Source organism: Polypterus senegalus, chromosome 7 (genome assembly GCF_016835505.1).
Source record: "Polypterus senegalus isolate Bchr_013 chromosome 7, ASM1683550v1, whole genome shotgun sequence".
NCBI classification, from domain to species: Eukaryota; Metazoa; Chordata; class Cladistia; order Polypteriformes; family Polypteridae; genus Polypterus; species Polypterus senegalus.
Window position 1 is genome coordinate 167,754,198 of NC_053160.1, and position 26,484 is coordinate 167,780,681.

The following is a 26,484-nucleotide window of genomic DNA, read 5'->3' on the forward strand; positions in this document are numbered from 1 at the left end:
TGTAAGCCGCTGCACTAAACACAAGCTCACTTACTGTCTAAACTCGGACGGGCACTGTCTGTTTTAAAGAACTCTTTCAGGGCTGATGTCGAAAATTCAGGGTTAGAGGGCAATAATCGGCTGTAAACTGTGACAAATCTCGCCCTTACGTTTTAGTTCGACTCGCTTTGTTGATTTAACCTCGATTCCTTGCGTGTGCAGGAGTAGCGAAGAGCAAACAACCTCTAAAATGGCATCGGCTTCTGGTGAGAGACTAAACCGAATGTGCAAATTAAAACACTCCATGGACGTTTTACATGTTATCACTGAATCAGAATTTGATGCGAGTGATCTGGAGACGGAGGTCAAAAGTGAAAGTGAGGTACCAGCATCAGCCTATTGGTCCCCAGCTGCGTGAGGTGCTGAACACGTTCGTGTAGCGGATACGCCTACAGCAGTATTCACCTTAGAGTACCACCACTTAAGAGGTACAAACCACATTGCCACCACCGCCCACCTATTGTGCAAAGGCAGCCGGCCCACCATGCATTCCTGCAGACCGTCGAGGTGCCCCTATGCAGCCACTGCTGCCACAGATGCCGAAAAGGCACCAACAGCAGCCATAGCATGTAGCAACAGACGTTTTATGTTGATTTATGCGAGAAACCATTGCTTTTTTGAGCTTTTCAGAAGTTTTCAGAGTTTTTTGGAAAAAATATTCAGCCCTCAAAGAGTTAAAGCCCAAAATAAAAGGGTCTCAGTTAATTAAGTTTAGTTACTTTTCTTACTGTTTATCAAACTGCACACGATGACTCCTCTGATTCCTTTTCCTCAGTTTATTACTCCACTTTCTTCAATGTAAAGGCTAATATTCTGGTCTTCTCCGTCTCTGGTAAAGTCCATCATACAGTTCCCTTGTTTATAGGAAGTAAGACACACGCATACTCGACTACCATAATAGTGAACATAAAAGGAGCTCTAAAACTAAATTACCATAAAGCTTAGAAAAGCCCATACTGAACAAATCCATTTTTGAGATCAGCCAGTTTACCAATCGCAGATGAGGTCTTTTGTAGTGAAAATTGGGCCTGCAGCTGATCAACAGGAGCAGCACGAGCGGCCAGCTTTACAGCACACAAAATATATTGTGAGCATACTAAAGTTTCCTGTGTGTACTTGGAAAGATCTTGTGAGCACACAAAACATTTCTCACGCACACAAGAAATGGGGCTTTTGTGTTTTCTTCAGGTTAACGTCTTATGCTACTAAATATATTTACTTTAATATGCAGCAGCAGGTCAAACATGTAATCCTGTGCTTCAGCTGTCATGCCTGGTAATCACCTGAAATGTTCATGCACTCTTTGGATATTGTGTCATACATTTTCATGATGTGGTCAGTAAGAGGAGCTCCTGAGACTTTCCCAATCCACAATGACACCAAAAAGACCAAGCTATACTTGAAATGATGGTGTTTATTAATCAAATAAAGTGTTGTTAGCAACGTACAAAATAAAGGAATACAACAAACCCTGAAGCTACTCTCAGGTCTACCTCTGTAGGTCTCAGATTCTTGTCTAGTTGCAGCCCTTTCTCTGTGCCGTCTGGCTGGAAAGCCTCATACTAAAATACTTTTGGGTTCAAGGCAGCTCTTAGTGTCCCTCCACTTGTAATATGCACAGATTTGTGGGTAACCTCCATTTCACATAATAGACAGCACAGCCTGGCATTACCCTTATTCTAGGTCATGAGCTTTGTGGCAGTCAGAAGATACCCACTCCCAGCTTTTCTCCTCCTTTTCCTAATATGGCATCTAAAGGATTTACCAATCCTTTCCCGTCCACCATGCATTGCATATGGCGTCTTCCACTTCTCAGTAAACATGTATGGAGATTGACAGTTAAGCTTTCCATTATGCAGACCTGACTGATGCTTAGCTTTGGGGCAGAACTCCATCTTCTCCTTCCTCCTGTGTCTACACTTCTTTTAATTGTAGGTACCACTCTCTAAAGTTAATGCAAGTGACCTGTTTGTTAAAAATGGGGGAAATGTCACTGGCTGTACTGCGTTTTCTTTGTGTTCCCATCATAATGATCATTACTGTAATTCACATATGTTTGACTGTAGTCTGTTATAATAGTTGTACTGTTTTTAAGTGATGCTCTGTTTTCAGTGGTTAATTTTTCCCCTCATGGGACAATAGCTAAAATGAACTGATTATGTAGGAAACAGCAGGAGAGAAAGTTCAAGGTCTAAGATCTCACTCTTGGGTGGGGAATAAAAGAAGCTATATCCAAAAAAGGCTGTTGAATAGTTTTGGGTCGTACATACTAAAGATCTTCAGAAATATTGTGAAACAGATAGTTCTTCCATTTCAGCCTAATTAGAAGCAAAGAATTACAATAAAGTGTGAGATAAAAGAAGCAGCTAAAACATTTGGCCAAGGGAGGCTTGTGTCTATAGGAACTAACAAGTAACGGCAAATGATGTGAAAAATGTCAATGGAATAAGGAAAAAAAAAAAATCTCGCATTACTTGTGTTGCATAATCCATATCAGTTATCCAGTCATACATTTGAAATGTGCAAAACAATGATCCTTTTTTTTGCAATTCTTGTTATTATAACTACTAATGTTAAATTTTGGACTAATGCTATTTTTTTTCCTTTTCTTTTATTTGAATTTTTAAATTGAAGAGATGCTACTGTCTTTGCAGATCCAAGCGTCGGCCCATCTCAACTGCCTCTGCCAATTGATGAATTTGAGAGAGGTCACAGGTTGAGCATAGAGGATCTGAAGGTAACCCTCCATCTACAACGTCTGAGAATGCAAGAGACTCTTAGGAACCTAAAGTGGGATATATGGAGTACTCCCAGTGGGGAATGAATGCCCCTATTGATGTTTGTTTTACAATCTGCAACAGAAATGACTCACTGATATCAACACTCTAACGACAAGTCATTCTGAATGCGGATGACTTCAGTCAGGACATTTGTATGGAACTGACATCTAACAGCATATTGCTTTAGTGAATCACAACAAGCTTGATGTGCTGTATTCAAATAATAATAATGCATGTGGTACATTCCAGTTAGGCCTGACCATCTCACTGCCTCCATTAAGCCTGTTATTGACAGCAGCAGCTCTCTATTGTCCAAGCCAACAGTTGTTGTGTGTGTTTGGGAAGTTGTTGGTAGGTTTATTATAATAATCTTTTTCTTGAGCTTCCTCCAGCTCGCAGGGAAAGCTTGGGGATTGGTGGCTACTTGCCAATCCTGGTCCCATCAGTGTGGTGCTGAGATATCACCTGATCTCAGTCCGGGTGGTCAGCTCCCAACCTCTGTCTCTCACCACGCATGTGTGTGTCTGTGGTTCACCCTCCTTAACTCATCTTGGGTAAGCAATCCGACGTTGAGATGAGAGGAGGACACTGAGGCTAATGGTATCACCTCTTTCTGTTCCCATAGCCTGGAGAAGATGCCAAGTGAGGACAACTGACTCCAACCCTTTTGGTCAGAGGAGTAGAAAAGCAAGGCACTCCCAGAACGTGGTGTCTCATTTTGGACCGACACTTGAGATGTTTTTCAAACCAGACCTGATCATTAAGCACACAGCTATTTTCAGATTATGTTTTATAGAAACCCCCATCATGTATCATTTTTGTTTGAGTCTTTCAGTTTCTATTAAACAGGGTTAACCAGCTTACTCCCCAAATTTCTTGGGATCAATTGTCAGACCTTGCTTGATCACTCTATCCATCCATACATCATCCAACCTGCTATATACTAACTACAGGGTCACGGAGGTCTGCTGGAGCCAATCCCAGCCACCACAGGGTGCAAGGCAGGAACAAACCCTGGGCAGGGTGCAAACACACACACACACACACACACACACTAGGGACAATTTAGGATCACCAGTGCACCTAACCTGCATGTCTTTGGACTGTGGGAGGAAACCCATGCAGACATGGGGAGAACCTGGGAGGCGAACCCGGGTCTCCTAACTGCGAGGCAGCAGTGCTACCCACTGCACTCTATCTAAACATTTTAAAATAGTTGCATCCAGAATAAATCGGCGCACATCATAAACAGGAAACTAAAGCCTTATGGGATTGACTTTTTGCATTGAAGACAGGACTTTTGATCAGCAAATGAGGGGGAGAGGTGGGTTTTCATTTGTGGATTATGCAACACAAGTAACTTGAGATTTTTGTCCTTTTTTTCTATGAATGTTTTTCACATTTCCATTGTACAGCACTGGCCCCCATTGGGTTCTATTATATCAGAAACATTTTCCTCTTCATTCTGCACAAAAACATGACATTAATTTTTTTCTCTTGGCCATCGCTATCAACAAAATAGTGTAAGTAACATAAAAATTGTAATTTTTGGGTGTATTTCTTTAACATTGTAAATAATTTTGATGAACTAATTATTGCATCTTTCATTAAAGCAGCATTACTGGAATTTAGAAGACAAAGAAATGGCAGGTGCTGACTGAGTGAGAAGGGAGTGACCAATCTGGAAAGCGTTGCAGCAAGTCTTTCAGCATGTCGGTATTCTGATCATCTCCATGAACGTACTGAGATGTCACAGCGATGGAGATTATGCCTTCTTTTGAATTGGTTTCATTGACCTAGAAGTTAAGATAGCAAGATGAAATTAAACTTGACTGCCAAGCCCTACCAGAAGGGCCTACAGTGTACATCACAAGTGTGTAAGCTGCAGTTTGAGTATTTGTACTGGCATCTATCCAATGGCAGGACTTTCATCCATTACCTACAACTTCAGCCTACTAAGTAAGTATACAGTTGTAGTAGTAGTAGTAATAGTAGTAGGGTTGGTAGGTGGTGGTAGATCATGGCCTAAAGTTAGATATTTTCTTCCTTACAAGGAACTGTTCTATAATAATTCAAAGGCCACAGTGAAAATAAAATACAGTGCCTAGGAAAAGCATTTATGGTTGTGATGGTATGTTTTTGATGTATAGTGTTTGGCTTACAGTCATGGCCGAAATTATCAGCACCCCTGGAATTTTTCCAGAAAATGCACCATTTCTCCCAGAAAATTGTTGCAATTACAAATGTTTTGGTATACACATGTTTATTTCCTTTATGTGCATTGGAACAACACAAAAAAACAGAGAAAAAAAGCCAAATCTGACATCATGTCACACAGAACTCCAAAAATGGGCCAGACAAAATTATTGGCACTCTTTCAAAATTGTGGGTAAATCGTTTTATTTCAAGCATATGATGCTCGTTTGAACTCACCTATGGCAAGAAACAGGTGCTGGCAATATAGCAATCACACCTGAAGCCAGTTAAAATGGAGAAAAGTTGACTCAACCTTTCTGTTGTATGTCTGAGTGTGCCACACTAAGCATGGAGAACAGAAAGAAGAGCAGAGAATTGTCTGAGGACTTGAGAACGAAAATTGTGGAAAAATATCAACAATCTCAAGGCTACAAGTCCATCTCCAGAGATCTTCATGTTCCTTTGTCCACTGTGCGCAACATAATCAAGAAGTTCACAATACATGGCACTGTAGCTAATCTCCCTGGACGTGGATGGAAGAGAAAAAATGATAAAAGACTGCAACAAAGGATAGTCCGAATGGTGAATAAACAGCCCCAATCAACTTCAAAACATATTGAAGCTCTTCTGCAGACTCAGGGTGCAACAGTGTCAGCTCGAACTATCTGTCGACATCTGAACGAAATGAAACGCTATGGCAGGAGAGCCAGGAGGACCCCACTGCAGACACAGAAACATAAAAAAGCCAGACTGGAGTTTGCCAAAATGTACCTGAGGAAGGCAAAATCCTTCTTGGCGAAGTCTTGTGGACAGATGAGACCAACGTAGAGCTTTTTGGTAAAGCTCATCATTCTACTGTTTACAGAAAACGGAATGAGGCCTACGAAGAAAAGAACAACACAGTACCTTCAGTCAAACATGGTGGAGGTTTTAAGATGTTTTGCTGCCTCTGGCACTGGATGCCTTAACTGTGTGCAAAGCATCATGAAATCTGAAGAATAACAAAAGATATTGGGGTGCAATGTAGTGCCCAGTGTCAGAAAGCTGGGTCTGCGTCAGAGGTCATGGGTGTTCCAGCAGGACAATGACCCCAAACATACCTCTAAAAGCACCCAGAAATGGTTGAAGACAAAGCACTGGAGAGTCCTGAAGTGGCCAGCAATGAGTCCGGATCTAAATATGATTGAACACTTATGGAGAGATTCCAAAATTGCTGTTGGGAGAAGGCGCCCTTCAAATCTGAGAGACCTTGAGCAGTTTGCAAAAGAAGAGTGGTTGGAAATTCCAGTTGAGGGGTGTAACAAGCTTGTTGATGGTTATAGGAAGTGCTTAATTTCAGTTATTTTTTCCAAAGGGTGTGCAACCAAATATTAAGTTGAGGTTTGCCAATAATTTTGTCCAGCCCGGTTTTTGAGTTTTGTGTGAAATGATGTCAGATTTGGCTTTTTTTCTCTGTTTTTTTGTGTCGTTCGAATGCAAATAAAGAAAATAAACATGTGTATACCAAAACATTTGTAATTGCACCAATTTTCTGGGGGAAATGGTGCATTTTCTGTGAAAATTCCAGGGGTGCTGATAATTTCGGCCAGGACTGTATATCAAACATGGCAATTTGTCTGATGGTCAAAAAGCTCAATTTTGGTCTCGTCAAACCAGAGAACCTTCCTCCAGCTTCCCATAAGGCCTGTGGCAAACTCTAGCTGAGGTATCACATACATAATTTCTCTTTACCATTCTTCCATAAAGCTGGAACTGGTGAAGCATCTGGACAATAGTTGTTTTCTGCACAACCTTTCCAATCTCCGCAACAGTAGCTTGTAACTCCTTTAGAGGTTTCTTGGTGGCCTCTTTCACTCACTTGACATTTTGTATGATCACTTGTTTTTTGTGGACAACCTTCATCGGGCAGATTTACAGCTGTGCCACACTCTTTCCATTTTCTAATGATCGATTTAACTGGACTCCATGGATATTTAGTGACTTGGATATTTTCTTGCCTAAATCCTGATTTCTGCTTTTGAATCACCTTTGCATAGAGTTGCTTGAGTATTTTTGAGTGTTCTTGAGTGCGACTCACCACAAGGTGGATCTTCTACATACAGGGGCATTTATACTACAATCACCTGAAACCCCAGATGCGTAACCTGCATTGAACTAATTATGAGACTTCTAAAACCAATGGATTGCACCAGTGATGATTTAGATGTGTCACATTAAAGGTGGTGAATACTTATGCAATCAATTACTTTGACTTTTATATTTGCAAAGCGGTCTAAATTAATTATGGAGATCTGTTTTCACTTTGACATTAAAAGTTTTTTTACTGCCAAATTAAATCCATTGTGATTCAATGTTTTATAACAATAAAATGTGAGAACTTCCAAGAGAGTGAATCCTTTTTATATTCACTCTGTATATACTCTGTTGTATTTCCCTTTCAATATGCAAATATCTTTTTTTTATAAACTAGAGTAAAATAAAATGCTTTACGTACTTTCATCTCTAACCAGAAATGCCAGGCTGAAGAACTTAAGCCACGGTAAACTTCCAAAAATTGCGTCCCCCAGAACCATCTCCAGCCTTGTGTAAAGGACCAGTTTTTCAGTTGTGATCCATTCTGGGTTTCCAGGTGTAAGAACAAGTGACTGGGCCCTTGAGGATGAAAAAAAGAAAAAGCCACCATCTGGCATTATAATTTGCAACCTTTTTAGTCACAATATGCAAGGTAAATGATTAAAACATGAAGAGAATGAAACAAACGTACAACATGTATTTTGGAAATACAATCAAAAATGATGGCCATTTCAACACACAAGATTTAGGCATACAGTACCTAAGACTTCAAATGTTAGGTTGGTGGTCCCCCACGGCGTCTCGCGTCTGTTCAGTAGGGTCAAATTAAGGGCATGCTTTGGGTGCACCTCTGGGGCTGGCAGGTACCACTGCTCCCTGTCAAAGGAAAGCCCAAAGTAATACACAAAGATAGTTCTGTAACAGGTCAGAGACCACAAGCTGTCTAGACCACCAATTCAGAAGGAGTACGCGATTACTCTGAGTAACTTGGAGATAGCAGCGCTCTCACATTTTACAGCATGTTGTAAGCATATAGTGGTAAACAGAAGTGTCACTTTTATAAATTAATAGCAAAAAAGGAATAAAACATAAAGAAGATGAAAAAGAAGTCACTACTCTCTGCAAATACAAACAGCAAGAAGCACAACGCACTCCATCATCATTTGTAGAAGTAGTACATACTTTCAGATAATTACACTGAAAGTTAATCTTTTTGGTGGCCCAAGACTTGCATACTGTTTGTATATTGTAACATCTAAATTATTTATGACATCATGAGCAGTTTGTTTTGTAATTTATGAATCAATCTCTTTTAGATGTTTCTTACATAAATAATTCCCTAATAATTGCACTTACTCCACCATTAGCAGTTCTGGATGAAAAGCGAGTGCCGTGATGGTGTACATCTAACCACACGCCATACAGCATCAGTCCTCTTACTCCATCACAAGCTAAAGTGAATGTGTTTTGCTGCCTTGTGCTTTAGGGAGGTTCATTGCACAATGTGGAGGATTTTCTGTTTTCATACTTAAATTCTTTTTTTTTATTTCCGTCCTTTTTCTCATCCTGTGCAGGTGGTGCAATGGTAGGGCTGCTGCTTTGCAGTGAGAAGATCATGGGTTTGCATCCCAGGTCCTCCCTAAATGGAGTTTGCAAAGTGTTTTGAGTGGTGAGAAAGGCACTATATAAATTGAAAGAATTATTATTATTATGCTAGTTTTCCCTCTTTTTTTTTTTTTTTTACTGTTGACTTTGGATCAACTCCTTCATATTATCACTGACAGAAACTGCACCGATGCCCAATCTTGTTTCATTGGTGTTAACTTTTTTCGTGATACTTACTTAATGGAAAACTGGAGACTTGATAAGCTACAGTCTTGAAGTTTACTCCCACAGTCAACACGGATGGAATCATTGATTTCTGGGATGTGTGGAGTCACGTGATCCATTCCAGTATAATCAAAGCTAGTGATCCATATCCCAGAGTTCTTCGTGACCACTTCTCCAGTGAGGTTATGGATTGTCTTGGTTGTGTGCTAGAAACAAAAATCACCTCAACCATAAGTACGTGTGTTCATTTGCCAGATTGCTCATCCTAAGTTGTGACAGTAGACCCGTGTGAAATCTGATCTCTTCACGTTTCTAACGGCAAGCAAACAAAAATCTACTAATTCTGCTTGTGATGCTTTTCAGTTCCTTAGTCTGTCTTTCCTTATCCTAGTGTGGGTAAACATTTTTCTACATGTGGTTTGCAAAGACTGACATGATTTAACAGCTTAGGAGTAGGTTAAATACAAAAGAAAGGCATTCTCAAAAGAAGACCGATCACGTGGTTCATAAATAACTTAAAACATTCTGTCCCAATCCTTTCCTTTTTTTTTTTTTTTTTTTATTTATTAATTTTATTACAATCAATACATAGCAATCAAGTTTTTACAAAAAAAGAATTATGCTAAGAACAGATCGATCCCCACCCTTGAGAGAGAGAGCAAGCCAAACGGTGTAAAATTTAAGGCTTGTAAAAATACCTAAATCAACAAATTCTCTGTGCTTTATAAACTCATTTCAAAATATTACTGATTAGATCCTGCCATGTTTTGAAAAAAGTCTGCACAGATCCTCTAACTGAGTATTTGATTTTTTCCAATTTCAAATAATATAACACATCGGTTTCCCACTGACTTAAAGAGGAGAGTTTGGGTTCTTCCAGTTTATCAGAATAAGTCTGCGTGCCAACAGTGTAGTGAATGCAATCACAATTTGTTTGTCTTTCTCCACTTTAAGACCCTCTGGAAGAACCCCAAACACAGCTGTTAATGGGTTAGGAGGGATTGTGAGTCCAAGACTGTCTGAGAGGTAATTAAAATTTTTTGTCCAGAATAATGTTAATTTGGTGCAGGCCCAGAACATGTGACCTAGTGAGGCTGGGGCTTGGTTGCAACGCTCGCAGGTTGGATCATGCCCTGGAAACATTTTGAGAGTTTTAGTGAGACAGATGTGCTCGATATATAATTTTGAGTTGTATAATTGTATGCTTTGCATATGGAGCTTGAGTGAATTCTCTGCATTGCTACTTTCCACTCCTTTTCTGATATATTAATTGAGAGGTCATTTTCCCAGTGTCCTCTTGGATCTTTGAAAGGAAGGGATTGTAAAAGGATTTTATATATTGTAGAGATGGAGTCTAACTCCTTGAAATTGAGCAATATTTTTCCAGCGTGGATGAGGGTGCAAGATGAGGAAAATCTGGAAGGTTCTGTTTAACAAAGTTCCTGATTTGAAGATAGTGAAAGAAATTTGTAGCTGGAATGTTAAATTTGGAATGTAATTGTTCATAGGATGCAAAGACGTTGTCTATATAAAGATCTCTAAGCAAGTTAATTCCAAATTTTTCCAGATATTAAAACTGCATATGTTTGTGAGGTTGAAAGAGGTGGTTCTTTTGCAGGGTGCCACAGAAAGAAGCTTCTCCGCCTTAAAATGCTTTCTACATTGGTTCCAGATTCTAAGTGAGTGGAGCACAATTGGGTTATTAGTGTATTGCCGATAGCGTGTGTTTATTGGAGCACAGAGCAAGGAATACAAAGAAGTACTGCAGGATTTTACTTCTATTGCGGTCCATGCCTGTGTATGTTCTTCTATTTGTGTCCAGGTTCTTATCGACTGTATATTTGCGCCCAGTAATAAAACTGGAAGTTAGGTAGAGCCATGCCGCCTTCTGCCTTTTGTCTTTGTAGGGTCGCTCTTTTGATGCGTGGATGTTTAGAATTCCAAATAAATGAGGTTATTGTTGAATCTAATTGCTTAAAGAACGATTTATTAATGTATATTGGTATGTTTTGAAATAAAAAGGAGCTTAGGAAGAATATTCATCTTAACAGTGTTAATTCTTCCAGCTAGTGTGAGATGAAGGGTTGACCATCTATGCAAGTCTTGTTTAATTTTTTCCATGCAGACACGAAATTTTGTTGATAAAGAGCTTTATGTTTACTTGTGATGTTTACCCCAGGTATTTAAACTGTTCTGCAATGATAAAAGGAAGGGTGTCTAATCTAATATTATATGCTTGAGAATTCACCGGAAAGAGTACACTTTTATTCAGATTAATTCTGAGACCAGAGAGCTTTTGAAATTCTGTGAGTGCTGCTAAGACTGCAGGCACAGAATTTTCTGGGTCCGATATATACAGTACCATGTCATCTGCATATAATGAGATTTTCTGTTCCAGTCCTTCTCTGCTAATCCCCTTTATCTGATCAGTATTTCGACAATGTATTGCCAGTGGTTCAATGGCAATTGCAAACAGCAGTGGTGACAAAGGGCATCCTTGTCTTGTGCCACGCTCTAGTTTAAAGTAGTCTGAGCAAATGTTATTGATGCAAACTGAAGCTTCTGGGTTAGTATACAGTAATTTAATCCATGCACAAATGTTCGGGCCAAACCCAAACTTCTCCAAAATAGTAAAAAGGTATTTCCATTCAATCATGTCGAATGCTTTTTCTGCATCCAATGATAATAATATTTCTGGGGTGTTTGATTTAGTTGGTGAGTATATTACATTAAACAGGCGTCAAGATTTGAAGATAAGTGTCGGCCCCTAATAAATCCAGTTTGGTCTTGTGATATTACTGAGGGGAGCACTTTCTCCATCCTTCTAGCTATGATTTTAGAGAGTATTTTAACGTCGTTATTCAGAAGTGAAATTGGTCTGTATGATGCACATTGTAATAAGTCCTTATTTTGTTTTGGAAAGACAGTGATTAGTGCTTGGCTTAAAGGTTTGTGGAAGAGATTGGTTATCTCTGGCTTCTGTAAATGTTGCTAATAGGAGGGAGCTAGCTGAGCGGAGAATTTCTTGTAAAACTCTGCAGGGTAGCCGTCAGGGCCTGCTGCTTTTCCACCTTGGAGTGACTTTATAGCATCCAGTAATTCTGTTCCTCCACACTAAAAGCGTCAATTTGTGGTATCTGTAATGTATCCAGAAATGCATTAGATTGTATATTGTCTTCTTTAAACTCAGTAGTATATAGGGATTTATAGTAGTCTCTAAAAGTGTACATTATATTTTTGTGTTCGATGATTTTATCTCCGTTCGTGTTAGTAATTACCGAGATTGCGCTATGCACATCTTGCTTGTGAATTTGTTGAACTAAAAGCTTATTAGCTTTCTCCATGTTCATAATAATGATGTCTGGATTTGTAAATTAGTTGTTCAGTTTCTTTAGTTGTCAAGAGGTTTAATTCTGAATGTAGAGCCTGCCTCCTCTTATGTAGAGTCTCGCTTGGTAGTCTGGCATGTTCTTCATCTATTTTAGTAATTTCGCTTTTATCTCTGCTACTTTCTTCGCTTCGGATTTATTTCTGTGGGAAAGATATGAGATAATCTGTCCTCTTAAGAAGGCCTTAAGAGTTTCCCAGAGTATTCCTGCAGAGATCTCAGGGGATGTATTTGTCTCTAGAAAGAATTCAATTTGTTTGGATATAAATTCAGTACAATTCTCGTCAGCTAATAGAAGCGGATTGAGCGCCATCTGGGGTGAGTGTATGGGGCTTAGTAATTTCAGCTCCAAGATCATCGGAGCATGGTCTGAAATAACAATAGCATCGTATTTACAAGATTTAATCTTAGGCAAGAAGTTATTATCTATAAAGAAGTAATCAATCCTTGAGTAGCAATGATGTACTGGTGAGTAGAAAGAATATGTTCTTGAATTTGGGTTTAAAAACCTCCAGGGATCTGATAAGTTGTGATCAGTTATAAACTTTGTAATTATCTTTGCGGTGTTAGTTGCCGTTCCCCCTGTGGAGGAAGTCTTATCTAAAAGTGGATTTAAAACACAATTAAAGTCCCCAGCCATTATAAGTTTATGAGTGTTCAGATTGGGAATGGATGCAAATAAATTTTGTATTCAATCCTTTCCTTTTAATTCAATTAATTGTGTGTTTATACCTTAAAGTTTCTGTATTAGCTGCACCAGCAGCAAACTCTTCATTTAACATTAAGTACCGTAAATCCCCAACGAAAAGCTGCCCCACATTAGAGGCCGCCCCATTCTGTAAGCTGCAGAAAATGCTCATTCATATTTTAAAACTCTAAGATAAGCCGTCCCATGTTATTAGCCGCGGCGTCACCAAATTTACCAATTTGAAGTAAAAGCATCGAATTTGGCACACCCTGTAAGCCTTTGCAACTCTATAGTGACATTATAGTTGAGCGTGAATTGATAACATTTTGCAATTACCAATATCATGCCACAACGCAAGTCCTACGCTGCAGAATTTAAAGCTCCAGGTTGTTGCTTTTGCGAAAGAAAACAGCAAAAGTGCAGCTGGGTGCCTCTTTGAAGTAGATGAAAAACAAGTGAGAAACTGGCGGAAAGATGAGGAAGCTTTGCACGCACTTCTGCCACATAGGCGTACAAGGGAAGCAAAATGGCCAAACTTAAAGAAGCAACTTAAAGAATGGATTCTCGTGCAGCATGAGAACAATTGGATAGTTTCGACAATAGCCATCAAAATGAAAGCACGAGGAATGGCGACTGAACTGGCAATTAATGACTTCATAATTGGGTTTCCCGCTTCATGAAACAAAATGGTCTATCTATGCGAGCCAGAATGACTGGGAGAAGAAACTTGATAGTTTTAGAGAGTTCATTGACAAGGAAATCGAGACACTGAAACTGCCACTGGATGACGTCATCAACATGGATGAGGTCCTGATGCGGATGGACATTCCATCAACACACACTGTCAATAAGGTTGGTAAAAAGACCAGATCAGTAACTACCACAGGTCACGAGCGGACAAGTTTTACGGTTGTTCTAGGTTGCACGGCAAGTGGCAAAAAGATGAAGCCATTCATGATTTTTAAGAAGATGGCAATGCCACAGGAAAAACTAACTGAGGGTATCTAGGTCTCGGTGAACAAGAAGGGCTGAATGAATGAAGACATTATGGTGGAATGGGTGGACAAATGCTACAGAAGGTGGCCTAAAGCTGGACTTTTTAACAAGAAGAAGTCCTTGCTAATTTTCAACTCTATGTCTGCTCATCTGATGGATAGTGTTCAGAAGGCAGTGAACAAGGTTGGTGGTCACGTCGCTGTAATACCTGGTAGGCTTACATGCAAACTGCAGCCACTTAATATGGCTGTCAATCATGCATTTAAGTGCCTTGTGAGGATCGAGTGGGGAAAAATGGATGACGGATGGTGAGCATACATTCACTCCGTCTGGCCGGCAGCGACGTGTGATTTATAGTCAAGCGTGCGAACGGGTTATTTCGGTGTGGAATAATGTGAAACCAGAAAGCATATACTGTAGAACGGTTTTCGCAAAGCCAGAATCTTTCCTCCAGCTACAAGCCTACTAGTAGCACAAGCAACATCTGCAATATCGGAGAGCGATACCAGTGACGAAAGCGTTTCCGACATCAGCAACAGCAAAGCAGCACAGGTCGCAATCAAGTTGTTTGGTGATGACGACGACGATTACAGATCGGATTTTGAAGGATCTGAAGAAAGGTATGCCTGATAATTTTTTGCCTTTCAGTGTTTCTAATTTTATTCTGAAGAATTGACGTGTAGACAGATGGTTGACATTGCTGTACTGCAGTACACCCACCCTCCCGTCGTTCAAACGAAAATTAAAAACTCATCTTTTCCCAGCCAACAATAAACTTTTGTTCCTTTTATTTTTGTTAAATTTTGCTTTTTTGTCCTAGCTTGTATTATATACTAGGATTTAATGTAGCAAAGCCCTGAAAAAGTTCAATTTTTACGTTGCAGCAACGACCCTGAAAGAGACTAATGTGAAGATGAGGCTAGATACAAGTGATCACTGAACCAATGATGGCGTCATTCTTAATTGACAATTTTTTTGTCTGCTGGACCACTCATATGCTTTTTGAAACTGTAGACTTGCTTATCTTAACTGTATCCATGAACATCTAGGCCGCCCCAATTAAACAAGCCGCACCCAATACACAGTTTGTAAAATAAATGTATAAAAGTCACAGCCTTTCGTTGGGGGAAATACGGTATGCAATGATAGAACACATGGTACAATGACAGCTGCGTGAGACCAAACTAGAAATGAGTAAAAGTATGAAATATCAGGTACAAAGATGCAACATGCACCAAGTAGAACAATTAACAATTAGTGACTGAGCTGAACAACAGGGAAGACATCCCATAGTGAAGTGGCATTGAGTCAGAGGTGCAAGTTAATTTAACTAGTAGGCAGGTTGGGTCAAATACAAGACTTGAGTCCCTGTCACATAACACAACTTGTCCAGGAATTTTCAGTTGCATGCTTCATTCATATAATTTTAATGAGTAGGAGGCAGTTGTGTCGCACTTCAGGGATCAACATTCGTGTAGTGTGACATACCCAGTGACTCAATTCAACCAGTCTGCTACTCGCCCCAACAAGACAAGACTAAGGAGCAGACTTGCAGATGTGTGAGAGCTGACCTGGAAGTCCAATGAATATAACACATTTACAGGGGACTAAGGAATGTAGGTGTTTTGGACTCTTCTATCCGATGCCATGTGCTTTATGTACCATGACAGAATGGGGGAGGGAAGAGACTGCAATTCAACTTGGTGTACCTGTAAACCCATCACATGGGCACTGGCTCATTCAGAGAGCATGTTACTGACAGCAAGAAAAAGCAGCATGCTTGTGAAATTTTGGATATGTTAAACTGTGCTGGAAAGTTGTCATGTGGTCATCTCATTTGACAATTTCTGCGATTACTGGTCGTGTAACATGACATGCGCAAGTGAGAAGATCAGCAACTGCAGGCATCAAGTTAGATGTCCTGTCCAACTAGAAGTCATGTAATGTGACATTGGCTAAAGAGATGGTAAGCTCAGTGGCTCAGAGAGGAAGTGCATATTTTTGATTCCTGTGGTATGACTACCACAATGACTAATAAAAAGGAAGGGACCAAAACTCAAACTGATTCTCTTCTTTCTGTATGTATATGCGGCTTGCAGATGGTTAAACTACGTTTTTTGTTTTCTTTTTCTTTTATTAAGCCTGTAGGTATGAGATTGGATATATTTTTGCTATAGTGTATATTGTCACCTAGAGAAATTGGAAGAGTATCAGTATCACTGTTATGTACGGAGTTGAATGAAACTCCTCCTTCATGCTTGATCAATATGCAGCATATTACCACTCTCTGGGGCCATAATAAACAATACATAACTTTACTGTAGTTAGTAGAAAACACAAATCAGACTACCTAATATACATGCAGGTTTGAGATTATGTGCTGAATATTGTAACTGGACTGTTCGAAAAGGTTTTGATACAGGCAAAAACACCTGTTCTCTCCTCTATTAAGGAGCATCTTTGGAAAACTAGCTAGGCCCCCCAGTGTACATCACTTACAAGAAAAGCCTATGGACACTTTACTGGTGTCACAAACGATTCAGGATGTTATCTGAAGAACTGGCTCATATAAGACTTCTACTTCTTTATCTTTCGGCTGCTCCCGTTAGGGGTCGCCACAGTGGATCATCTTCTTCCATATATTTCTGTCCTCTGCATCTTGTTCTGTCACACCCATCACCTGCATGTCCTCTCTCACCACATCCATAAACCTTCTCTTAGGCCTTCCTCTTTTCCTCTTCTCTGGCAGCTCTATCCTTAGCATCCTTCTCCCAATATACTCAGCATCTCTCCTCTGCACATGACCAAACCAATGCAATCTCGCCTCTCTGACTTTGTCTCCCAACCGTCCAACTTGAGCCAACCCTCTAATGTCCTCATTTCATCCTCGTCACGCCCAATGCAAATCTTAGCATCTTTAACTCTGTCACCCACGGCTCTGTCTCCTGCTTTCTGGTCAGTGCCACCGTCTCCAGCCCGTAACACATAGCTGGTCTCACTACTGTCCTGTAGACCATCCCTTTCACTCTTAGTGATACCTGTCTGTCACAAATTACTCCTGACACTCTTCTCCACCCATTCCACCCTGCCTGCACTCTCTTCTTCACCTCTCTTCCACAGTCCCCATTACTCTGTACGGTTGATCCCAAGTATTTAAACTCATCCACCTTTGCCAGCTCTACTCTCTGCATCCTCACCATTCCACTGACCTACCTCTAATTTACACACATTAATTCTGTCTTGTTCCTACTGACCTTCATTCTTCTCCTCTCTAGAGCATATCTTCACCTCTCCAGGGTCTCCTCAACTTGCTCCCTACTATCGCTACAGATCACAATGTCATCAGCAAACATCATAGTCCACTGAGACTCTTGTCTAATTTCATCTGTCAACCTGTCCGTCACCATTGCAAATAAGAAAGGGCTCAGAGCCGATCCCTGATGTAATCCCACCTCCAACTTGAATGCATCTGTCACTCCTACCGCAGACCTCACCACTGTCACACTTCCCTCGTACATATCTTGTACAATTCTTACGTACTTCTGTGCCACTCCCGACTTCCTCATACAATACCACAGATCCTCTTGAGGCACCCTATCATATGCTTTCTCCAGTTCCACAAAGACTCAATGCAACTCCTTCTGGCCTTCTCTAAACTTCTCCATCAATATCCTCACAGCAAACATTGCATCTGTGGTGCTCTTTCTTGGCATGAAACCATACTGCTAATCATCACCTCACTTCTTAACCTAGCTTCCACTACTCATTCCCATAACTTCATGCTGTGGCTCATCAATTTTATCCGCCTGTAGTTACTACAGTCCTGCACATCCCCCTTATTCTTAAATATCGGCACACTTCTTCTCCACTTCTCAGGCATCCTGTCACTTTCCAAGATTCCATTAAACAATCTGGTTAAAAACTCCACTGCCATCTCTCCTAAACACCTCCCATAGGTATTCCATCTGGACCAATGGCCTTTCCATTTTTCATCCTCTTCATAGCTGTCCTTACTTCCTCCATTGCACTTCCTGATTCACTATCTCCACATCATCCAACCTCTTCTCTCTCTCTCGTTCTCTTCATTCATCAGCCTCTCAAAGTACTCTTTCCATCTGCTCAACACACTCTCCTCGCTTGTTAGTACATTTCCATCTTTATCCTTTATCACCCTAACCTGCTGCACATCTTTCCCAGCTCGGTCCTTCTGTCTAGCCAATCGGTACAGGTCCTTTTCTCCCTCCATAGCGTCCAAACTCTCATACAACTCATCATACGCCTTTTCTTTAGCCTTCACCACCTCTCTCTTCACCTTGCACCTTATCTCCTTGTAATATTGTATACTTTCTGCATCTCCACGACTATCCCACTTCTTCTTTGCCATCATCTTCCTCTGTATACTCTCCTGCATTTCCTCATTCCACTACCAGGTTTCCTTTTCCTCCTTCCTCTTTCCATATGTCACGCCAAGCACCCTTTCTTGCTGTCACCTTACTACATCTGCTGTAGTTTCCCAGCTGTCTGGTAACTCTTCACTGCCACCCAGTGCCTGTCAACCTTGCAGTCTTCCTTTTTCAACTTCCACCATTTGATCCTTGGCTCTGCCCTCACTCTCTTCCTCTTCTTGATCTCCAACGTCATCCTACAGACCACCATCCAATGCTGCTTAACTACACTTTCCCCTGCCACTACTTTGCAGTCTTCAATCTCCTTCAGATCAACTCTTCTGCATAGGATGTAATCCACCTGTGTGCATCTTCCTCCACTCTTGTACATAGCCCTATGTTCCTCCCACCTTCTTAAAACATGTATTCACCACAGCCATGTCCATCCTTTTAGCAAAATCCACTATCCTCTGCCCTTCTTCATTCCTCTCCTTGACACCATACCTACCCATCACCTCCTCATCTCCTCTGTTCCCTTCACCAACATGCCCACTGAAATCCACTCCAATCACCACTTTCTGTCCCTTGGGTACACTGTTCATCACTTAATCCAACTCACTCCAAAAATCTTCTCTCTCACCCATTGCACACCCAACTTGCGGTGCATATGCACTAACAACATTCATCATCACACCTCTAATTTCTAGCTTCATAATCATTACTCTGCCTGACAGTCTTTTCACCTCCAAAACACTCTTGACATACTATTCCTTCAGAATAACTCCTACCCCATTTTTCCTCCAATCCACCTGACCTTACTCCCCTCCCATTTAGTCTCTTGAACGCACAATATATCAACCTTCCTTCTCTCCATCATATCTGCTAACTCTCTCCCCTTACCAGTCACACTGCCCACATTCAAAGTTCCTACCCTTGGTTCCACTTTCTTTACCTTCCTCCTCTCCTCCTGTCTCTGGACACGTCTCCCCCCACTTCTTTCTTCGGCCAACAGTAGCCCAATTTCTGCCAGCACCCTGTGGTGGTGGTGGTTGTTAACCTGGGGCTCGTCCAATCCGGTATGGAAATTTGTATTGTCCTCATATTGATTTGGCAAAATTTTACACCGGATGCCCTTCCTGACGTAACCCTCCCCAATTATCTGGGCCTGGGACCAGCATCAAGAAACACTCTGGTTTGTGCATCCCCTGTGGCTGAGGTTGGCTCATATAAGACAGTGAGGGGGAGAAAAAAAAAAATAAGAACCACAAGAGCGGACTGGGTTCACTGGTTCCGCTGCGTATCAACAGGCCCTCCATGTCAGGCATGCATTCAAGCACGTGGGGGCCATACAAACTACTTAGTATGATTTGGAGTTGCTGCAATGACATTTTGGCAAAATGGACAAGCCTTCCGCATCATTTTTTCACTTTCATTTTCATTGTGTCTTGAAAATTATCAACCTACAGAGGGCTGAATTTAATTTCCATCAAATGATGTGGCATCCTTTCGTTCCTAACACATTACCCAGTCCATATCAGTAGAGATATCCAGCAGGATTTTTTTTTCCCCCCACCATCCAATATAGAGATTATATATATATATATATATATATATATATATATATATATATATATATATATATATATATATATATATATATAGATATAGATATATATATATATATATATATATATATATATAGAGAGAGAGAGAGAGAGAGAGAGAGAGAGAGAGAGAGAGAGAGAGAGAGAGAGAGAGAGAGAGAGAGAGAGAGAGAGAGAGAGAGATATCTCTCTCTCTCTCTATATAGATAGATAGATAGATATATATAGTATACACACCATGTGTACTCGTATGTATTGGTATCATAGAACCAAGAATATTTTCCAGCTTCACTTAAAAAATGGTGTGGATCTGGCCTTGTGTTAAGCTGTGTATTTTAAGTTTCTAACTTTCCACAGCTTATAGGCCGATTTACGTCTTCAGCGGTCTTTCTATCTTTTTGTATAAGCTCTGAAATGTCTTTGTCTAGTAAGTGTGCTTAAGTAGAATGAGCTGTCACTTAATGCTTTCCGACTTTGTAAAATATATTTAAAAGAAAACAACAACATTCAAGTGGTAAAACACTTAAGGTAAAACTGAGTTTTTACTATAAATAATGTATGATGACTCTTGAGTTCAGTAATTTTCTTGTATTTTTTATTTCCATGTAATTTTCTGTTTTATTTGAAGTATGCCATTTTCATAAATCTGTATAACACCATTTACATTGGATCTATGCTTTATATGAAGAACGTGAACTTGAATTGAAATTAAAATGTGCCAAGTAAAGTAAAAAATACTTGACTTAGAAAATCAAAATTCTTACTCACTAAAACATACATAAAATACCCAGAACAAAACAGACTTGTAGCAACATAAAGTGTTATTAATTCAAAATCTTACCTCAAGGAAAATACGCTTTGGACGAGGGCTGGCAGAATCAGAGGAGTATGGAAAGGTGCCACAAACAACCCACACACACATTACAAGAACAACACATGCACACAGCAAGAGTATTTCTTTTGTGTGCTTACTTAAATAGAAAATGGGCACCTAAAAATAAACAGAAAAAAGCATGGGTGAAATATAGTCGGGTGTTTACACTATTTAAAACAGGGGTGTCAAACTCATTTTGGTTCAGGAACCACATACAGCCTAATTAGATGTCAAGTGGGCCGGAGCAGTACAATCATAACATAATTACCTATAAATAATAATAAGTCCATTTTTTTCCCTTTGTTTTCGTGCAAAGAAGCACAAGTATATTAGAAAATATTCATATTTAATGAAATATCCTTTTACAAAACATATCAACATATCAAAACATATGAACAACCTCAGATTTCTTAAGACGAGCGTTTGCACAAATACAAACAAAACTTTAAGTGAAAGGTATTTGGAACTGAAAAATAGTGTTGCACATTTATGGTATTGCATGAACAACAGGATTCCACCAAACCAAATTCTTTTGTAGTGAAGCTGTTCACTTACATTAAACTGAACATTTTTTTTGTAACTATTTGTACAGCAAGCATTCATTTTCACAGAACTGTATTCTTTAAGTGCAATTGGTGTCTGAAGCAACATTTTAAAGGAGTTAGTCACATCTAGACTACTTTGTTTTTGCTACTGAAACTTGGCATCTTTTGGTCCTGCACAAGTGCATCAATATCAGGTGTCATGTCCTGACTAGCGGCCAATCTCAGAATGTCATCTAAGTGCTTGTGTGTGAGCGTTGAACGCAATTTTGTTTTATTGATGTTCATTACTGAGAAAACTTGTTCACAAAGGTAGGTTGTCCCAAAACATGCACAAAATTTTTGCAGCCAAGGCTACAAAACAGCAGTGGTGGGCCGTCAGGGCCTGCAAGGCCTTCTCTGCTGACCTAAAAAAATATCTGAACGACAAACTGATGTTAATTATATTTTGTCCATGAATACTTATTAAATAATTCCAAATAGTCTGTCCAATTCCTCTAATATCTTCTCTGATGGCTGTGCTGCATCCAGACATGTATTTTCGTATTAAAGCATTTAACCAATCACATTTCAGCCATCATTTGTTGCCAGGCAGAGTCAAAGTCAAAGAAGTCTGCCCGGAGGCCTTCACAATCCGTTCTGCAGGCCCTCTAACACAAAATAAATGTCGATTAAACTGTTGCTTCAACCAATCAGATTTTGAGTTGGTGTCAGTAAGGCCCTCTAGCAGGCGTACTGCATCACCGTATTCAGACCCATCGATTGGATAGGATGGTCTAATAGCTATTTTGTCACCCCACAATGGCTGAAGGAGGAGAAGAAATAGATTTGGTGGCAGATTTACTTTCAAGGCCATTTTCAAGACAGACTTTTCAAGAAAAGCTGGACATTGTTAAGAAAGGTCGGACAACTCAGAAGCTAGCTAGCCTGTCACAACCAGGAAGAGGATTTGTCCGCCACTTTCAGGTTACCAACTACGGGTACCCCCGGCTCACAGGGTTCAAGGAACACTGTAAATTATATTGCTGGGAGTGCTTGTTATTTGCCACTGATCGACATGGTGTTTGCAGCCACACTGGTTTTGTAAATTTGACTTGCCTAACCAAGGCAGCAACGAGACATCAAAGCACCGCCGGACACTTACAAGCAACGGTGCTTTCCAAAACGTTTGGGGAAACCAGAGTGGATCTACAGCTGAACGAGCAAGTGCGCAGGGAAACGGAGCTCCACAACGAAAAGGTGAAGAAAAACAGAGAAATCTTAAAAAGACTGATAGACTGTGTCATTTTTTTGGGCAAACCGGAACTTTCATTTTGTGGATACGATGAAAGCGCGGGATCCAATAACATAGGGAACTATGTGGAGCTTCTTTCTCTCATTGCTGAGAGCAACACGGATTTACATTACCATCTGTCCACCAATAAAGTGTTCAGTGGGACGTCGGGCAAAATACAAAACGACCTGATCACTGCTATTGCTGAAGTGATGGGAGAAGAGATAAGAAGCGGCGTTAAAAAAGCTCCGTTTGTCTCTATTATGGTGGATGAGACGACAGATGCGAGTAACGCAGCGCAGCTAGCACTGGTCCTGCGTTACGTAACAGGCACAGATGTCAAGGAGCGATTTGTCAGATTTGAAGATGTTACCAGTGGGAAGCGAACCGATGACATTGCAGGTCTTATTAGATTTTTGTTGGAAAATGACTGTCTGGGTAAAGTTGTGGCAAAGTGTTTTGACGGTGCAGCGGTCGTGTCTTCTGGATTAAATGGGGTGCAGGCTAAAGTTAAAGAGAGAGCCCCTTTGGCTTTATTCATACACTGCTATGCACATCGGCTCAATTCAGTACTGACTCAAGGGGCCTCAAAGCGTAAAGAATGCAAGATCTTTTTCGGCCACCTCAATGGCCTTGCTGCATTTTTTTCTAGATCGCCTCGGCGCACGCAACTACTGGACGAAATCTGCCAGCGGCGTCTCCCTCGTGTGGCACCAACGCAGTGGCAGTACACATCCAGAGTGGTCAATACGGTCTTTAAGAGAGACACTCTAAAGCAACTATTTCATCACATTCTGGAGCATCATGACGAGTATGATGAGGACACAGTGCGCTGTGCTAATGGATTTAAAGCACGTCTGGGTGATTTTGAGTTTCGTTTTTTGCTTCACACATTCAATGGCATTTTTGAGTATTCAGACATGCTCTTTTCAATACTACAGGACAAAAAACCGGATGTGCTGTTGTGTCTGGCTAGGGTAAAGGAGTTCTGTGACACCATTGAGCGAGATAGAAGCCGATATGAGGAACTCTACGAGGCCACTGAACGCACCGCAGGCACTCCGAGTGCACAAAGAGGTCAAGCGCAAGATCCTCGCACGCACTACCGCCAACTCCATGGCAGGATTCTGGACAATATTATTTGCCAGACACAGACCAGATTTCAAGACCACGAAAAACTGGTGTTTGTCACGCTCCTCGACCCCCAGAAGTTTCGGGAATACAAGAAAAATTTCCCGCATGCAGCCTTCTTCAGTTTAACACAAGAGCCACAGAGCGTTTTTTTATCTGTCTCGGCTAAAAACAGAACTGACTGTGATGTATGCCATGGATGATTTTGCAGGAAAATCTCCCACTGAGCTCCTTGACTTCCTTCATCAGAAAAATCTGAATGAGAGCGTGGGGCAGCTGTTCACATTGGTCTATTTGGCGGTGACCATTCCCGTGTACACTGCTTCTGTCGAGCGGACATTTTCAGCCCTAAAGCGAATTAAAACTTATGCCAGAAATACGACAGGACAGGTTCGACTTTCAGCATTAGCTTTGATGGCGATAGAAAGGGACTTTTTGATGGAACTGAAGCGCATGGATAATCCCTAGGACAGAGTAATTGAACTGTTTTTGAGGAAAGCGAGGAGGATGGATTTTGTTTACAAATAATCTGAATTTTTGGTGATTAAAATGTTGTGATTTTCCTACATAATATTGCAAGTTTATGAGTTATTATCGGATGGTTTTTATGTGTGTCGCAGCTGTAGTAGAATGGAACTTGTTCACCCCTGGTTTGTCTATTCAATAAAGGCATTTATTGTGACTACAGGAGTTATCTGCGATGCAACGGCTCTTTATACTGTATTTCTGCATATTAAGATGGTTTTTATAACCATAAGTTAGTTTTTGAGGGGCGGGTTGATTCAGATGGAGCACTACTGAAGGCCTAGGTGTGAAATGCATGGTCCGCTGCTGCAAAACAGGGGTACCCTGGCAAGAGATACTGATAAAATGTGTCCAAGCCCACTGAGGCAAACTTGTCCTTCAAATCTGCATCACATTGCAAGTCAATTATCTCTAGTTGGATGTCAACAGGCACATCATAAGCTTTGACTGTGAAGGGTGAGCAAAAAACTGCAAATTCTGTCTCGAGTTCACCAAAATCTGGAACCGTTTCTTCACAGTGCAATCTTGTCTTTATACGGTTTCATGTCAGCTAATGCCTGTTGCACAAGGCAATTGCAGGGTCATCACTTGACAACTGTGTCTCCCACAAAGTCAGCTTCAACTTGAAATGCTGTCATAAAACTGTGTGCTGCGGCCTTGCAATATTTTGTTCAGGATATTTAAGTGATCTGTAATATCCACCAGAAATGCAAGGTCATGCAGCCATTCCTGACATTGCAAGTCCAATTTCCTCGTGTAGATCAAAGAAACGCCTCAGCACAGCACCTCTGCTTAACCATCTTATTTGAGTGTGGTATGGCAGGGTATTAGTAACGTGATTGTCACTGAGAAGGCAGTCAAACTGATGAGGATGCAGGCCTTTGGCTAGGATGAAATTAACAGTTCGATGCCTCCTGGTGCAAAATACAGTGAAATGTCCAGAAACCATCTCCTCCATTATCAGCTTGTACTTTCTCTATGAATTTTGTCACAACACCTGCTTTTCTTCCTATCATTGATGTCGTGCCATCTGTAGCCACGCTGACAGGACGGGACCAGTCCACCCTGACTCTGAGCTGTTGTGGTGTCACTCATAGACACCAACTTAAGGAACTCCTCAGTGACGGTCAATGTCTCATCAACTCCATGAATAAATATGGCCAGTTGAGCAATGTCTGTAATGTCAGTGCTCTCATCAATTGCAACAGAAAATAAAAGAAATGACTTGACCTTGTGTTTCAACTGCCTGTCTAAATCAGTCGTCAGACAATGTTGGCAAATCAGGACACACAAGTTCTGCAGCCTTCATCATGCATCTTTTAATGAACTCACCATTGGAATACGGCTTTGATGCCAATGCTATTTCATTAGCAATTACGTAGGTGGCTTTTACTGCTGCTTCACTGACCTCTTGGCTCCGGGTGAACATTGACTGCCGTTTCCTCAGACCCACCAGCAATTCATTTATCTTCTCTCTCCCCAGTCATCCTTGCAAAATGTCATATTTTCCACAATGAGGAGTCTCACAAGCACTGACACTTGTTGATTACACACCAAGCACACAGGTTTCCCATTTATCTCTATTAATAAATAGGAAGTGGCCCTTTTCTGTTGGAAAACACTACACTCGGTATCCACTTTTCTCCTTTTTGACAAAGACATTTTGGCTAATGAGGGTTTCAAGGTGAGTAGAAAATAAAGGTAGCCTCAGCTTCTTTTACTCTAATTAAAACAGTGCCCCTCTCCTCTGACTTACGATTTAGGAAGATTTCGAGTTTGTGTCTTTTATGAATTTTTACTTTCAAAATTCATCCGGATTGAACCCCTTAGTGGGCCGGTTTTGGCCCGTGGGACGTACGTTTGACACCCCTGCTTTAAAATCAGTCAATAGTTAAATTATAAAATCTAATACTGACCGGACATGCTCTCTGTACGCGGAGCACCCAGAGCAAAGTAAGCCTGCAAACATGAGAATTTTGCTTTTACTAAAATATTGAAAGAATGTCATGGAGTGGTGAACTCTGCTGGTCTGAATTCAACTTTGATGACCTGTTCACTGGACTACTCCTAATTTTTAAACTACAGGCAGGTGTTAAGATGAAGCTAACAATAACACTCGTGGAATATTTGAGCTCTGAAATTATAATCAATCTGTTAAAA

At 40.7% G+C, this 26,484-nt stretch overlaps 1 protein-coding gene across 2 annotated transcripts in view; it reads right to left on the minus strand.

The window, feature by feature from the left end:
* Window positions 1-3,962: 3,962 nt before the first annotated feature.
* LOC120532994 (endoplasmic reticulum metallopeptidase 1-like) overlaps window positions 3,963-26,484 on the minus strand; it is a 56,419-nt gene continuing 33,897 nt past the window's right edge. Inside the window, exons 11-15 of one of the 2 annotated variants that reach the window (XM_039759565.1) lie at window positions 20,821-20,970; window positions 8,931-9,124; window positions 7,849-7,964; window positions 7,510-7,667; window positions 3,963-4,615 (exon numbers count right to left, since the gene is read on the minus strand). In XM_039759565.1, the coding sequence (XP_039615499.1) occupies window positions 4,448-4,615; window positions 7,510-7,667; window positions 7,849-7,964; window positions 8,931-9,124; window positions 20,821-20,970 (786 nt within the window). In that variant the 3' untranslated portion in view covers window positions 3,963-4,447. Of the gene's footprint in view, window positions 4,616-7,509; window positions 7,668-7,848; window positions 7,965-8,444; window positions 8,728-8,930; window positions 9,125-20,820; window positions 20,971-26,484 lie in introns of those variants that run through there. The other variant, XR_005634419.1, reaches the window with a different exon arrangement.